The following is a 16,957-nucleotide window of genomic DNA, read 5'->3' as shown; positions in this document are numbered from 1 at the left end:
TTGACTGGATATTATTTAAACAAAATACAAAAACATGCTAGTACTAGAGAACGGTACATACAGTACTTGCTCCAGTCAAAAGTATACAGACACTTTCCCATGCTCCCGAATGGCAATGTGTCTCCAAACTTTTGACAAAAACATGCAAGTACTAGAGAACGGTACATACTTAGTACTTAGTCCAGTCAAAAGTTTAGAGACACTTTCTCATGCTCTTGAATGACAAACTGTCTCCAAACTTTTGACTGGATATTTTTTTAAATAAAATATTCAAATATGCCAGTACTAGAGAACGGTACATACTTAGTACTTAGTCCAGTCAAAAGTTTGGAGACACTTTCTCATGCTCTTGAATGACAAACTGTCTCCAAACTTTTGACTGGATATTTTTTTAAATAAAATATTCAAATATGCCAGTACTAGAGAACGGTACATACTTAGTACTTAGTCCAGTCAAAAGTTTGGAGACACTTTCTCATGCTCTTGAATGACAAAGTGTCTCCAAACTTTTGACTGGATATTTTTTAAATAAAATACAAGAACATGCTAGTATTAGAGAACGGTACATACTTAGTACTTCGACACTTTGTCATGCTCTTGAATGACAAAAATATACAACTGCATCAAGTGCCTCCAATGTTTTGATAGTATATTTCAAGTACTAGCACAAATACCAGTGTTGGAGAACTATATTTTTTTATATAACGTCATAGAAATAGGGCTAGTGTACCTAATGAAGCGACCAAGCAGGAGGCCCGAGTCGGGAGTGCTAACAGGACACACTCTCCTCTGATTTCATATTAAAGATTAAAACGCTGCCTCTCCAAGACCTTCCTCAGCGCCCGTTGAGCCCATCTCATCAAGACCGGCGCCCAAGGACGCCCCCCCCCCCCCCCCCCCGGCCCCCGCCCCCAACAGCAACAGCATTAGCATGCTGACGGTCACGAGCGTGTTGACGGAAGGCGAGGACCATCACTCCACTTTTAAAAATGGCGGCCGTTCCTTAATGGCTTTACGCTCCTGCTCGGGAAATCTCTTTGACATACGGTCCAAACGTCCCAAAAGCTGGAGGTGGTCAGGCGCGCCCCCGTCCCCCGCCCCCCCCCCTGACGTGCTTAGCCAAGAGTTACGAGCGGCGGTTAGCGTCTCTCCCGCTCGTACATTAACCGCCAAAGCGCCAGTGGATCTACTCCCGAAGAACGTCCTTCAGCAGAAAGGCTGGAATTTCCCAGCGTTTCATGAACGCACCCAAGTTTCAGAGACAAAGTTGAGCGTGGGAAGACGAGCGGCGGAGGACAGGACAAGCTAGTCCATAGAAAACTTGTCCTTTATTGTCCTCATAATTTAAAAAAAGACATAATTGCACCTTTAGATGACGGCAGCAGGTGGCGCTAGAGGGCGTCTTCCTTGATGCTGAAGATCTTGACGGCGTGGTCGGCGCCGGCGCTGGCCAGCTGGACGCATGACGTCGCCTCCTCGTCCTCCGCTATCGGCCTCCATCGCAGCCTCTTGACGGCCAGAGTGTGACTTTGTCTGTCGGACGCCATGTGGTCAAGGTCAACTCTACTACTACTAGTACTACTACTACTACTGTACATCCATACTAATAGTAAAGACGGCAGCTTCCCGGAAGGATACGATGCGTCGGTTTCTCCCAGGCGGATCCAGTCCTGCCCCCCGTCAGCCGGTCCGCCAGGCGTCCACCCGTACAAGAGGACCTTCCCACTCTCCACACCCACTGCCACCACCAACCTACGGAACCAAACCATCAACCGAGAGAGGAATCACAACTATTCCCATTATTACTGCATTTGGTGTAGTACATCACAACCACACGCTGGGAAAAAGTACCGGCAGAAAAGTAGTACTGGTGGCAGTACAAGTTGTATTAGCAGTTCAAATGGTAGCACCGATAGCAGCAGTACTACAATTAGCAGTAGTTGTACTCGTAATGAAAGACTGAATTAGCAGGGGTAGTACTAAAAATACTAGTACTATGGAGTACTCACAATCAGAACTGCAGGACCAGATGGAAGTATTAGCACTCCTATTCGTTGTAATTGATGTAGTAGTGCTATTAGATATATTCAGTATCATTTAGGTAGTACAATTGGGATTAGTAGTAGTAGTACGAGACACTAAAAGTGTCAGTAGCAGTTGTACTACTAGAATTTGTAGTTGTTAGAGTAGACATAGCAGTAGTATTTGATAATAAATAAAAAAAGATAGCCACAGTAGTAGTATACCATATGTAGTACTAGTAGTGATCGCAGTAGTAATCACAGTTACACACAGAAGTATTAGAAGTAGTTGTACTAGTAGTTGCTTTTGAAGATATAGTAGTATTCCCATACTGTAGTAGCTAGAAGTAGTAGTCGTGTTGGTGGTAATAGCAGCTGCTGACACAGAAGCAAAAGTACTAGTAGTAGTATATATATAAAAAACCAGTACCTGTCGTGGGAGCAGCGTTGAGGGCAGAAAGCGACGGCGGTGGCGGAGTCGCCCACATCCAAGATGGAGGAACACGGCTTCATGTGAGGAGAATCTGCCGAGCGGTCGGCGGTACACGGTCCCCATACTATCACCTGTACAAATACATACACATGAATACTACGAGTACTAGTACTACTAGGCCAAACTGGCGTCACCTTCTTGTCCCGACTGGACGTGACGAAGTAGCGGCTGTCGTGAGTCCAGTCACATGACCAGATGATGCGTGTGTGCACGGCCGTGTCCTTGGTGGTGTGGGCGTGCAGGGAAAAGTCTGCTTGACAACAAAGACGGCGGCGGTGAAAACGAGCGCGGCGGGCGCGGCGGTCGCACGGTGACTGCGTCTCACCTGCGGAGGAGGCGGGGTCCCGCCGCCACAGCGACCAGGTGCGGTCTCTGGAGACGGCCAGCAGGAAGCGCGAGTCCGGGGAGAAGGACATCTGGGTGACGGTGAGGGCGTGGCACGGCAGCGCCTGCAGCCGGCGCCAGGTGGCGGCGCTCCACAGCAGCACGGACGCGTGCTCCGCCTTGGACGCCTGCGAGATGGAGACCGCGGAGATGAGATTTCTCGCCGCGCCGGGCGCTCAGAGCTCACTCCGTGGGCTCACCTTGCACGCCGACGCCACCACCGTCCTGGCGCTGTCGGACGCCAGGCAGAACATCTCGAAGCCGTGGCCGTACCTGCAGGACGAGGAGAAGATGGCGGCCATTATGGAGGTAAAATCAACTCCTTTTTCTATGCAGTTTTGGAGTCCAAATATGTCATGTTTACGGCAAAATGGCGTGTAAACACAATTTACATTGGCTCCAAAAAGGAGGCAATGTATTCCGCGTATTGTGTGTGTGTGTGTGTGTGTGTGTGTGTGTGTGTGTGTACAGAGTGGCAGGAAGTGGGATGATGAAAAGGAAGCAAGAGCATCATTTTCACAAGCAATTAAGCCTCGGGGCCCAAAGCAAACAAACAATTCCATCTTGCCGCATTGGAAACCTTTAAAAAGGAGGAGGAAAAAAAAAAAAAAAAAAGAGTCGTGATTCATTTTGAGAACGTTACTTAAAAGACAAACATTTTTTTTGTTGTTTTTTGTTGCTAAATGCGCAGCGCCAGGTGTCCCGATGCAAAGCCGCTCCACCGCTACTACACATAGCAGTACTACTAGTAGCAGTAGTAGGTGTTTTGACAGGACTGGGATCTATCTGTGGCCGTGTGGCAGTAACGGCATCCTCGAGTTCCTTCGCCGCTACGCTTTTTTTAAGCGCATCGAAACCTGCAAACGTTCACATTGACGGCAATAAAAGTAGTATCACGTTTCCGTGGATACTCACAGCTTCTGGACCTCGGGCCAGAGTGTGTTCTGGAGCAGGTGGTCTTCCGGTGGAGGCTCTGCACAAAAGCAATATCAGTAATAATAGTTAGCATCACGTAGCTCCAGCATGCTAATGTTTGTGTCCTCGCTGTACGGAGTATGCAATAGAGTCATGTAGGACCTTTTAGCTCCGCCTCCTGCATGTCCACATTTACTTAGCCCCACCCCCCTACCATATAAGGAGCCAACCAAATACACGGAGACCAACTCCAGTAGCTTCAAGCGTGAGGTTCACCTACCGGTCATGTTGACGGGATGGAAGTAGGACTCCTGGTATTGGTCGGAGACACTGCTGATCCGCTCCTGGTCTCCTTGGGTCCTGGACTCGAGGTCACCTGACGTTTAAGAAGCGAATTCACGTCAAATGTGAAAAGAACGATTGAAGATCGAGAGCTTCTGTACCTTGAAAGACCGCCTTGTTGGACAAGCCCAGAGCAGGGGTGCTGGCCCCTTCAGGCAGACCCGCACGGTTCTGACGTGCAGATAGAACATTCAAAACAGTGTACTGACACCGTGTCATGTGACCACCCCCCTCGGCCCCCCAGGCTCACACTCGATGCAAGCAGCTTCTCCTTGGAGTTCCCGGAGATGTTAGCAAAGTTTTCCACAAAGTTCCGCGGCGCCTGGAAGACCCGCAGGACCTTCTCGTCGGCGCCGGACACAAACTGGAACCTCCCGACCATGGCCAGGCACTGCATGTCGTAGCCGTGGATCTGCGGCCGCGAGATCTCGTGCCAGGTGGCCTGCAGGGGGGGCCGGTGTGAAGTTGTGGGAGATGTTCCTCACATGTTCTTTGCTTGTTGCTTCCTTACCGTCTTGCCGTCCTTCCTCCTCCAGCGAGTGAAGAGTCTGGTGGTCTGGTCTGAGCCCACGCTGAGGAGGAAGTCCCCCTCGGGGTCCCAGCTCAGGTCCTGGACCGCATCAAAGTGACCCGATAGGACGACGCCAGGCCTCCACTCCCCCTGGAAAACATTGTTAGGATTCCTTATCTTGTGTGCTGCTGTTACCATGGTAACCCAATAGAGCAGGCTCATGGTCTGGCGTACTCACATGTTCCTGCTGGTCCCTGCACCAGAGGTGGAGCGCTCCATGGAAGGCATGAGCCAGGATCATGGACCCGTCCGGACTCATCTGGCAGCCGTAAAAGCCCAAAGTGTTGCCACCCACCTCGCCGACGCGCACCTGAGGGGCAAACCAGTCGGTGTTTCGCACATCGCCGCTTCAGGTGAATTGCACCGGCGAGGCCAGATCTGTTTACGCTTTGCAACTTTGGCCCGCCGCCCACGGACCGGCGTTATCTCCTCCATCTTTAATTAGCTTATGAACATGCCGGGCTGCCAGGAACGGAGATAAAAGCTCAATTTCACGTCCGCAAAGATAAGACGCGCAGCGGCGGCATCTTGTTGAGGTGCAAGTGATCCAAGTCGGACCTTCTACGTCCAAAAATGTCCTCATTTTTTAACATCATTTGGGCTAAAGGGTGGAAATGCGTCAAAACGTGCTCTCCTACTCCGTGGCCCAAATTTGATCTGATAAACGTCACCAAATTTCACACATTTTACTTTTTATTTTTATTTTGGGGGGAATTTGTCTGATTTCTCTGAAAACTAAATGAAACTACCCTTACTTCCTCCTCCCTATTCCTATTCATTTCCCTATTTTTTTCTGAATAATTTCCAACATTTTGCCATATTTTTAAATGGGGGGAATTTTCCTTTTCATTTTAATCTTTTTTAATCTAAATCTTTTAATTTTAATTCTTAATTTTTTTCCTGGAAAATTTTTCTCTTATTTTGCCAATTTTTTCTGACAAATTTCCCTTTTTTTCTGGCCCTTAAAAAAAAAAAAAACGTCCCCACGTTTTCCTGAAAAATGACTCTTCATTTTCAGATATGGGGGGGGGGATTTTTTTTCCCATTTCTGTAAAACTCACATGAGCAAAACCTGACTGTCCGTATGTCCAAGACTCTTGGGTGGGCAAACTACGGCCCGGGGGCCACATCCGGCCCGCCAAGTGTTTGAATACGGCCCGCCCAATCTTTCCAAAGTATTTCATTTAAAGTCAACATACAACCTGGCATCATGGCCTGAGCCAACCTTTTCATGGTTTTATCAATTTCCTTTTTTGACATGGTCTGTTGTTTACAAAGTGCTCCTGAAAAAAGGGACACAAGCACATAATAATAATAATTATTATTATTATTATATTATTAGATTATTATAAGAACTATTATGATTATTATAATTATTATATTAATGCTAATTATTATATTAATTAGATATATTATTGTTATATTTGCATATTTTACATAATAATAATATAATAATTATTATTTTAATGTTATTGTAATTATTATAATATTTTATTATTTTTAAATATTTAAATATAAATATAAAATAATAAATAATAATAGCAGATTGCATGACAATTTGACAGATACAATAATACCAGGTGGACTGTTACGTGTAAAATATATAGCCTGCCCCCCCCCCCCCCCCCCCGTAAATTTTGTCATATCAATGCGGCCCGCGAGTCAAAACGTTTGCCCACCCCTGGTCCAAGAGCGTTTCTGAACCGCTAATAAAACCCAAACCCACAGGGGGCGCCACTAATGTAAAAGTCACGCGATGGACAGGAAATGAAGCGTAAAAAAAAGATGGACTTCCAGGAAAAACTAACGACTGCGATGGCGCCGCTTCTCCGGCGGTCGTGTAGGGGCGTGCGAGGCGGGGCCTGGAGGGAGACGCAACATTAAGCAGATTGATTTGAACGTTCGGCACATAGCGGCTGGCTGTAAATCACGGGGAGGGGGGGCCAAACTGTGTCATACGTCTTGTTTACGAGGAGAAGAACAATACGGACATGGGATGGTGGGCGGCGCCAGGAAGGACCAAGCAGGAAGTTGTATATTATTCTTTGGGGGGTGGGGGGGGGGGGGGGGCTGATTTGGATTTTTTTTATGTGTGTCACCATCTTCCAGATGTTAATTACGTCTCGTTAGTAAGACGCTGACAAGGTTAACCAATCAATCTGATCGGCATGAGTCCTCATCGGGATAGTGGCGGGATCGCTTAAAATCTTGAAGGCCTCTTTTTCAAGCGTGGGGGGGGGGGGGCACCCAGGAAGAGCGCTGACGAGGCCTTTCATCGTCCTTTGCTTGTAAAGACACAAAATGCTAATTCCAGTTCAATTCGCTGGCACGTCTTTGATGCACGCCGTGTGTGTGTGTGTGCGTGTGTGTGTGCGAGGTTAAGCTTGCTGTGTAGATGAGCTAGCAGTCGGTTCAAAGCGTTTGGCTCTCGTTTGAGGCGTGTGTGTACGTGTGTACGTGTGACGCACTACGGCTTTAAAAGAAGCCCACACGGAGGAGCAGAAAGATGGCCCACACCTGACTAAACTTCAAACGCCTGGAAAATCATTTTCCTCTCCGTCGACCACCTTTTGTGAGAATAACACGTTGCGGCGGCGGCGGCGGTGCCGTGGCTTCGGGCGCTAACCGTGCATCGTGACAAGAGGCACAGCGAAGGATGGGGTTGGGCGGGGCGGGGTAGGCGAAGGTGCAGAAATGTCATTGATGAGAGGAATCTAATTAAGAAGCAATTGACCGATGCGCCGCCACCACCAGCATCTCACTCGGTGATGTCACCCATGTCATGCCACGACCCTCTAATGAGGAGCGGTCATATGACTTGGTCAGCTGACGTGAGGTCCCCTCCTGATTGGCAACAAGCGCCATGCTCACAAATCAAACCTAAAGAAAGCATTTTTGCGGTAAGCTTTTCCCTTCACCGGCCACGTCTACGGCTGCTACATGTGTATTTAATATGAAATTGGAAATGTTATTGTTTGGAATTTTACCGGTACATTTTGTAAATCTTGACTGACATGTTGACGCCTGTTTCTGGCCTGTACAGGTCAGCTTTTTTATAGACGGCTTTGGTTCTGCACCAAGCAAGGACGCCTTCAGTGGCAGCAAACGGGTAGGACTGTCTTTCCTTTTGACTCTCAGTGGATAGTGGGCTAAAGCGTCGAGGGGGCTAAAGGATGGAGGAGCATTCCTCCACAGTGGAGTTCCTCAATCCACCGTTACACCAGAGACTCATCAAGCTGTTACACCAGCTACTTGACAAAGATGGCTGTCATCCTCTGTGTTGTGAAAATGTGCTTTTGTCATTTTGTTCACCTTACCCCCCCACACCCCCACCCCATTTACAATATATCATCTCACTGAAAAAAAGCACCTGTGGTCCTGTGTTTCAGTCACACCAGTTGAGCCTCTAAAGAACTATTCTTCTGCATTCAGTCAGATAGCCCTAAAATACACCAACAAATGAGCTGTTGGACTCGTACCCGACAACCCTGCTCTTTTCCCCAAGAAACTTCCACACTCCTGTCGAAAAGTTTACCACAAACATTCCTTCATTGTCTGGAAAATGTACCCTATTTTTCCAAAAAATGTCGCCTTACTTGCCTCTCATAAAAGTGACATCATCGCCTATGCATGGAACTATCATTTGTGCGTTACATTGTCCAACAACAACAGAATCCACAGTTAAATGCCAAATATCTCGCTGAAATTGGTCGTGGGAATGAAACGTTGGAAGCGCAACGTCAACGTGAGGACCGCTCATTGATGGCGGCGTGTCGTCACAAACACGAACCGACTGCCCCCCTCCTGGACTAAACACGCCTTGGCGTCAAGCGGAAACATCTGCCTCGTTGGCGAAAAAAGGTTGAAACGCGTCCGTGTCGGCGAGTGTGAGCTCGGGTACGGGATAGCGATAGCCAGTGTTTGCTAAACGCGGGAAGTCCCACAGAAAACCTGTCATGGCCGTACTTCAACTACCCATGTCAACATTGTCCGCACTTGGTACCGACTAAATTAGAATGTGGGATTCGGCAATAGTCCAGAAGTCGTCGGGAGCGCTTGGGAGTGGGACCAATCACAGTGCAGCGGAGGCGGGCCCTGGTGTGATAAATTAACACAGAGCATTTTGGAAATATAGCTGGAATAGGTGCAGATTCTGGAAGATCTAGAAAGTTAGCATGTGTAGCTGCGACATAGGAGTCCACACTCTGTCTGCCCGTTGTCTAATTGCACACCGAATCCAAATATCCAACTACACACCAGTACACAAAACCCTTTTTACCAAATATCAGATAGCAGTGGCAAGAAATTCAAAGATGTTATCGCCCCCCCCCCCAACTCACCGCCCGTCATTAACCTAATAAACAATACTAATATCAGTCAAAGCAGATGGATGAGATTGTAGATACCACAACCCCCCTCCTGTGGGAAGGTCAACTGTGGCCCCGTTAAAAGTGAAAAAGAGGAAGCCAGAGAAATGTGTCCCAAGGTACGATTGCCGTAGCCGTAAAACACAAACACGAGAGAGGAAATGGCGTTCCACCCGCTCGTGAGAAAATTGTTGCGCCAGGACAGCGAGCCTTAACAATGACAGAAAGGCCTGGTGTGATGCCACGGCGGCTTACTACTCACGTTTAATTGGACAAAGAAAAATAAGCACAACTTCCTCTTCAGCACGGCGGCGAGGGTGGGTTGGCTAACTGTCGTAGCGCCGCCACCCCCATCCATCCCTACCGCGCTTGGCGGCGGTGATTTCATGCCTTAGACGTGAAGTACCGGTGACTACAGAGCAGGGGTGTCAAACATACGGCCCGCGGGCCAGATCAGGCCCACAAATTTTGATTTTTGTAAAGCATAAAAATAAGCTGCATTTTCGATACAATTAACTGCTGTTCTAATTGCGACCACTGGATGGCGCTAAGCGATAGTAATTGCATTAAGCAAGCTTGTTTTTTTGTTTTTTTTTACCCACGTCGTCCATTACGGGGGTGTGTTGACAGAATATGACCTTCAGGCCGACAAATGACGACTTCCACTGACAGCAGAGAAGATAGTAAGGACGGTTTGAGTGGCCGGTGACCACGTGGAAGTTCTGAGTGACAGAAACACGAGAAGCACGTTTATTTTTTGACACGTCTTTGTCGTGAAGACGCTTTCTGTACATATAATGCATAATGTACGAACAAAAAAACGTGCATATCTCTTCATGATCGGTAATCATCTATTTGCTCTTCCTGCTCCGCCCTCGTGACCCCTCGTGTTATCGTCTCCTGGTTTATGCCCCACCCACTCCGGGTATGGATGAACAGATACAGATAGTGGTGTTCTAGCTCGTCTCCGGTAGCGACTGACACACAACAGTTTTTACTCCGTCAACTCTTCTGAGCTAGCCTCTACTATTTCCTCCTATTTCGTTCTGGGTGGTTCCTCGCCTAACTTCATGTCCACCAGAGTTAGAGTTCTCAATTCATTTTGCGCAGAAATGCAAAAAAAAAAAAAGGCTGAGCTAAGTTTTAATTGAGCCGTCTTATTAAGGTCCACCTTGACACTTCTGGGTGAGACTGGCATAAAAATGATAATGCTGTGGGGGCAGGGGGCCAGGGAGGACAGCTAGACTTTGGTCGCCATCCACGCTTGTGTTAAATTTAGCCCCGTTCTGGCACGGCAGCAGATGTCGGGAGCTGGGAGAGACGAGGTGGCGGGAGGAGGGGAAGGCTGGTGACGTTGGAGAGGAAGACAGGCGGGGGGAGTGTTGGAGGGGGCAGACCCATCCTAGGCCTTATGTGTTTGTTAATACGTGTGAGTGAAGGATGGAGGCCAACCTGAGCGTGCCTCCACGGCCGCATGGACGGCGCTAAAGGGAGAACCGGCGTGTGTCTGCGTGGACTCACCTGCTCCACCCACACCCCAGACCCCTCCTCGGGAGCCCAGACGATCATGGTTTTGTCCATGGAGGCTGAGAGAAGCCTGAGAGGCTGTTGCAGTTTGCCACCTGCAGGGGGAGACAAAAGACAAAGTCCACGTTCATTAGGTTTCGATGTTGGGCTGTCTCGTAAGCGAGCGGCTGCATCTTCAAACGTGGGTTACCCGCGTGAGATGGAGGCTGCCAGTGGACTCCGTAGACCCGGTTCTCGTGGCCTGCCAGGACCGTCTCCAGAGACACGGCGAAGACGGAGGGCACATCTGTGAGCGTGTAAACAAGACAGAGGTGGGGGACACATTGACAAAGTAAAGCGCCGCCATCTTTGCCTTAATCACGATGCTCTGCACTCGCCTCTCTCCTCCTGCACTTGGAAAACGTCCTCTTTCATTTTGATGACGCTGTCGGCATCCTCCTCCTCCTCCTCCTCGGTGGAGGTTCGGGCATCCTTCCCGGACTTGGCGCACAGCCGCCACACTCGGATGAGACAGTCCTGCGAGCAGCTGGCCAACAGCAGCTCACCACCTGCACCCGCCGCAGACGCACGTTTGCTCGTAGATGACCACAATGTATCCCACCGGGATGCACGATATACACATATGTTGTGTCAAAGCGAAATGAACAGCAGTGTTGTGGCCCGCCACAAATAAATGAATGCACGGGAACCACCGAGGAGCTCACACTTGGACGTGACATGCCGCCTTGTTACTGCAGTAATAAATACACTCCAGACGGTGGTTAGCAAAACACGCGCCGCTGTCTCCGAGCGTGAGCGATGGCCACATGTGACGAACAACGGGGTGGGGGAGAAAACTGACACTGGCAACACCTCACTGCCGCCACGAGATGGAGCGAGGAGGTCTTTATGATGTGGCCACCCCATGAATGTAATGTTTGTTTTGGCGCCCAGACCCCAAACTCACAGCGTTGGTAACGGTATGGAGCGTACCAGAACGAGTCATCTCACCTACGGACGTCCATGCGACACCTCGAACCCAGTCCTCGTGTCCTTGCAGCGTCATGACTCTTCTCAGCTTCGGTGGGAAAAGTCAAAACCGTTGCCATGCAGTTTATGAGCTTTACGGCACGAGCGAGTCGGCTTACCTGATCGCGGGACTGCACGTACAGGTGAACCCGGGAGTCGTCACCCCCGCAGGCCAGCACAGGAACTGCAGGAGACAGAGCGGGCGGGGGAGAAGTTTGACTTGCAGCAGGCGGCGCATGTTCTCCCCCCCACTCGACAAAAGACTTGTGAGGAATGTGCAAGGGCCCTCCGGCGTGTCGTGCAGGTGCACGTTGATATGGATGACAAGTAGGGAAAAATAATGAGCGTCAATGGAGGAAACTACCTTTGGTGCCTGGCAGCAGGGCCAGGGAGACATCCATCATGAAGCCACTGCCAAATGACAGCGTGTGGAGGCACTCAGCTGGAGGAAAGACACCAAAATAACATTACACTTGAAAATGTGTCATTTCAGAACAGTGTGTACACATACGGCAAGGCACTGGATCTCATACCCTGCTTGGCATCACTGCAGAGCCACAGTCTGACAGTGGAGTCTGATGCCGCCGACACCACCAGGATGCGCGTGTCTGCATGCGTGTAGAGCGCATCCACGGCACAAATTGGACCCGTGTGGCCTTTACATTCCACCAGCTGCACAAACTGCACAGTTTGGCTTTAGTATAACTCTTAAGGGCAAAGAACCAGCGACCCGAGAGACCCTTACCTTTCCATTTTTAGCCGCCCAGATGAGGAGACGGCCGTCTGAGCCTCCCGAGACCAAGTGGCTCTCAGGAGCTGCGGTTTGAATCGCAACAGAATATGTTACATTTCTAATGGGCTCAATCTGATCTTGCGGTGAGGTCTAAAACAGCGGTGCATGAGTGCCCCCTGGTGGGAGGCTGCGGTATTACTCGTTAACCGCCACATCCTGCTGCCAAACTACCACAAATATTCTCTCACTAACTTTAAATTAAAGTTATCCCGTACACAATTATCTCAAACTGCGGCATGAAGACGTTCCTCATTCGCCACATGTTACGCGAGGGACATGTTTAAAATCATACAGTGTGTGTAAATATCATACTCACCGGAATTCTCTCTATGGACCCACTGGACTGCATTTACTCGATGTGTGTGTCCGTTCAGCATGCAAACAACCCTTCTTTCCTACGACAAAAACAGAAATAATTTATAATAATTTTAGCATGGTAAAACGTGTAAGTTACAGAAATCGACTAAGCATAATTCTTAAATGAGTTCATGAATTTAGTTAATAAAGTATTTAATTGAAGCTTTAAAACGGGTTAAAAGATTGCACATTACTATAACGAGCTGACAAATAAGTTAATTAATTTATTGTGTATGTTTTCGTTGTTGCCATGGCGGAACTAAAGATTGTTGTTTTGTGCTGCTAAATGGCAGCATTAATTGAAGGACCAAGGAGGAAGTAGTACAGTCTAAGTGGGAAGCTAACAGTCACGTGGTTTTCCATGACTTTAAGGACCTCATTTTACTACCAGCAGCCAACGAGGTATATTTTTCCAAGTTGTTAATTAGTCTTTCACGATATTAAGTTTCATTTGCACATGTTTGATATGACGGGATCATTTTGTGACATGTACCGTTTGTAGGCAGGGATGTATGAGATAAAAGCTCATGTATTAAACGCCAGGTTCAAGGAACTGACCCGTGTCTGCTGTCGTAGCTACAAAATGTTTATCCCAAACGTAATTGAGATGTGGAAAAAGATAAGAAAGCCATGAAAAATCCCATTATTCCCTACCTGGGGGTCGTACAAAGCCACCGAGTTGCACGTCCCGAAAGCGATGGTCCCACCGCGGCTCCAAGAAACAACATTGGGGGTCCTGTTGGCGGAGCAGGCGACATGGCATGTTTGGATTATGTGCGCCGCCATCTCGACAGCTTGGAAATGGAGTCACAGTGATAGCGATCGTAGTAAAACACTCGTTGGAGAACAAACGTTCCGCACCTTTTAGCTTGCTGTTCAAGTCACGACACTACCAATAATACTGGGAATATTGTTAATAATCGTGTAGTAATATCACTGGCAATAACATTAGTAATAATAGTAATCTAAAACAAATCTAAATTGGTTTACATTTCTTTCACTGGGGTGCAACATGGAAAGATGTCCAGTAGGGGGCAAAATACATTCACAAAAGATAAAGCAATTAAAAGTGTAGCATTGTTACTGTACTGTAAATTTCAGGTTTATTTAAAGGGGCCATATCCTACTTACGAAGCTTTTTATACGTATGAATATGTTTAAATGTTTGTTGTACATAATAATAAGTGTGATACCATGAGGTTTGTGTGTTTTAAACTATCCCTGCTTTCATTTGTATACCATCCCTAAATGATGTAACCAAAAGGGAATTTGGCCAGCAATATGAATATGAAATGTGTTTTTTTTTTGCAGATATAACAATTATGTATCTAAAATGGAGTATGGCAGCAAAAGTTTGGGGTTTTTCGGGGGAGCTAAAGACCTTAAAGCTCTTTTGCTCTTGCCACTGCACAGATGAAATGTCATTTTTAAAACCAACAATAATGCCCCACTTGGCTCATTTTAAAAGCCCCTGAGTAGCACAGACCGCTTTAAGCACTCGCCTGAGCCAGGTGGAATAAAAATGTGCATGCCACTTATTTAAATGTCATATTTGTTTGCATCACCAGACAAGATAACCCCTTCTATCGACACGTCACACTCCCTTTAAGTCCTCTCCAAGTGTTGACTGGGAATAATTGGTCACAGCTGAGCTATCTTCCAGTCAGGCAGCTGAGCTTGTTCCAAAATAAAGCCGCCGGGTTTTTTCAAAGTGTTGAGGCGACACTTTTGTCACAAAGTGTTGCCAGGCGAGCGTTTGATGTGATCAAGGAGAAGATGGAGTGCATGGAAGCCTTAAGCTGCATGGAGGATGACAACAAGGACAGGAGTGGAGGGATGCGGGTGGAGGAATCGAACGGGTTGTATCTGTCTTGACTTGTGTTTACGTGACAAAGACAAAACGGCATCACGGGGTGTATAGATTGCCGCCAACTCAGTCGGGGGTCCACCTCCTCGTGGCTCAGCCGGGACTGAACTGGCAGAGCAAGGTGGGATCTCCTCTTGGGAGGATGGCCGCCAAACAGCTGCCAGCATGAAAGACACTCTATGATGCATTTGGCGACCTCTTGAGGCAAAGTGTGGGTGGCAATGGTTGTTTGTCTATATGTGCCCTGGGATTGGCTGGCCACCAGTCCAGGGTGTACCCCACCTCTCAACCCAAGACAGCTGGGATAGGCTCCAGCACGCCCGCGACCCTGGTGAGGATAAGCGGTAGAAAATGAATGAATGAATTAAAGTGCATCACCCAATAATAATAATAAGAATGAAAATTATTAAACAAATGAAACAATAGTAATTTCCCAGCCAAACGTGAAGTGGCCAGCACCTCTAAGGCCGAGTCCATGGTTCCCGCCCGGAAAAGGGTGGAGTGCTGTTTCCGGGCGGGTCAATCTACATTCCTACCCTCACTTTTGGCTTTGGGTAGAGACGGAAAGGACAAGATTACGAGTACAAGCGGCTGAAATTCAGGTTTTTCTGTAGGATAGCCGGGCTCTCCCTTTCCCTCTCAACTGGCCTGGGAACGCCTCGGGATCCGTAGAAGGCGCTGGACGGAGTAGCCGGGGAAGGGAGGTCTGGGCTTCCCTGCGACCCGATCGCAGATAAGTGGTAGAAGATGAATAGTGGATTTAATTTAGAGATATCCGATAATTATCGTCCTGATATCAGTACAAGAATGTGATATCAGTTGATATCAGTATCAGATTTTTTTCCCGATCATTTTCAAAATGCTATATACAACATATGTGTTCATTCCGCCACAGGAGGTATGTCATGTTAGACATGTCGGTGTTGACTGGTATCTGTATCAGAAATTCAGAGATGGACAATATCGATATCGGACATCCCTAATTTAAATCAAATAATATCATTTAGTTTGAAGTGAATGTAGTTGTTGCATGTAGTTTTACTATACTGCGTATGCACACCTAAGGCGGCATGCAGACAATGAAAAGCAAGCTGCTAATGTGATGATGTAAGAGTCTTTTGTTGCTTTTGTTTTGCGTGTGTTTGTGTCGGAGTCGTTCAATTAGCCGGCTGCTGCCCGAGGGCGGCTGCTTGGCAGACAGATGACCTGCTCCTCATTAGCCATGCTCGTTGTTTGTACATTTGGCTACGGCGGCTACCGCGCGGCCATGTCTAAACGCTCCAAAGTCAGCAATCAGCCAAAGCCAAATACCACAAAACACGTGCTGCCATCGCATAAACGCTGCGGGATCCAAAACAAAACAAAAAATGAGGTAAATACCCAAAATAAAAGCACACAGAACCCCCCCCCCAAAAACAAGTGCATGAACGAGATGTTGCCAGTTTGAAGTTAGCCAGGTAAAGTTCACGTGAAGGTGCCTGTCAGGACCAGGTAAGCCTCAAGTGTTCAAATCCGCTTTTCCCCAGCAGCAACAAAACACAAGATAGCCAAGATATCAAATATGCTTACATAGGATGTGAAACACGGCGTTTCATGCTGGAATTATTAAAGCGGGGGAGATGCAAGGTGTGCGTTTCCCTGGCAACCCTCCCTGTCTAATCCCAGTTTCAACTGTCGACGTGAGCTCAATTTACATGTCGCTACGTGCCGGTGAAAGAAGAAGAAAAAAAAAAAATCACAGCCTTGTCTTCTGCGCTCAGCAGTTGCTGTCCCGCAATCTGCCCGAAGGACTGACGCGGACAGGCGGGGGTGAAAGTCAGCACTTCCCAAAAGAGCCTGCAAAAAGCGAGAAGCGCTTAGGGACGACACGCCATGTGCTCCCTTTGCTACCTTGTGAGGACCAGGCGGACTTCTTTGGGTTTTTTTTTTTTTTTTTTTGGATTACACAACCGATCTCCATGAAACGTTGCAAAGGCAAATGAGTGCTTTTTGGAGGGCACGAGTGCTGACTGTGAGCTGGTAGAAAATGCTACGCTAATAGTAGAGTCGGGATTCACAATTCCATTCTCCTGGATTGCTCAAATGTTTTTATTTCGATTCCTAGTTTCGATGTCCACTTGGTCGACCACACAAAATAGCCGCCAACACCAATGAAGAAGAGGCCAACAAGTTTGGTTTAACTTCATAAAAAAGATGATCCAGCTCAATGCAACATGTGTTTTGGTTGATAACAAATAATAATGAAAAATAGCTTACACCAACATTGAGGCAGACAGAAACATGCATCGCAATCGAGATTATTTAGGAATCGG

General features: G+C 47.8%; 1 protein-coding gene across 1 annotated transcript in view; it reads right to left on the bottom strand.

The window, feature by feature from the left end:
• The window catches only part of elp2 (elongator acetyltransferase complex subunit 2), a 43,213-nt gene extending 29,607 nt beyond the window's left edge, over positions 1-13,606 (bottom strand). The window contains exons 1-22 of the mRNA XM_078791842.1: positions 13,433-13,606; positions 12,738-12,816; positions 12,374-12,444; positions 12,162-12,309; positions 11,993-12,070; positions 11,748-11,812; positions 11,611-11,677; positions 10,998-11,168; positions 10,811-10,906; positions 10,615-10,715; positions 4,905-5,036; positions 4,667-4,816; positions 4,406-4,597; positions 4,257-4,326; positions 4,094-4,189; positions 3,814-3,871; positions 3,099-3,171; positions 2,840-3,026; positions 2,649-2,764; positions 2,452-2,585; positions 1,639-1,752; positions 1,367-1,533 (exon numbers count right to left, since the gene is read on the bottom strand). Of these exons, the coding sequence (XP_078647968.1) occupies positions 1,392-1,533; positions 1,639-1,752; positions 2,452-2,585; positions 2,649-2,764; positions 2,840-3,026; positions 3,099-3,171; positions 3,814-3,871; positions 4,094-4,189; positions 4,257-4,326; positions 4,406-4,597; positions 4,667-4,816; positions 4,905-5,036; positions 10,615-10,715; positions 10,811-10,906; positions 10,998-11,168; positions 11,611-11,677; positions 11,748-11,812; positions 11,993-12,070; positions 12,162-12,309; positions 12,374-12,444; positions 12,738-12,816; positions 13,433-13,564 (2,472 nt within the window). The 5' untranslated portion in view covers positions 13,565-13,606 and the 3' untranslated portion in view covers positions 1,367-1,391. The remainder of the gene's footprint in view (positions 1-1,366; positions 1,534-1,638; positions 1,753-2,451; positions 2,586-2,648; positions 2,765-2,839; positions 3,027-3,098; positions 3,172-3,813; positions 3,872-4,093; positions 4,190-4,256; positions 4,327-4,405; positions 4,598-4,666; positions 4,817-4,904; positions 5,037-10,614; positions 10,716-10,810; positions 10,907-10,997; positions 11,169-11,610; positions 11,678-11,747; positions 11,813-11,992; positions 12,071-12,161; positions 12,310-12,373; positions 12,445-12,737; positions 12,817-13,432) is intronic.
• Positions 13,607-16,957: the final 3,351 nt, after the last annotated feature.

This window comes from Doryrhamphus excisus, linkage group LG7 (genome assembly GCF_037039965.1).
Source record: "Doryrhamphus excisus strain RoL-2023G ecotype Guam linkage group LG7, RoL_Dexc_Guam_v1.1, whole genome shotgun sequence".
Lineage (NCBI taxonomy): Eukaryota > Metazoa > Chordata > Actinopteri > Syngnathiformes > Syngnathidae > Doryrhamphus > Doryrhamphus excisus.
This window is presented reverse-complemented; position numbering and strand designations above follow the sequence as displayed.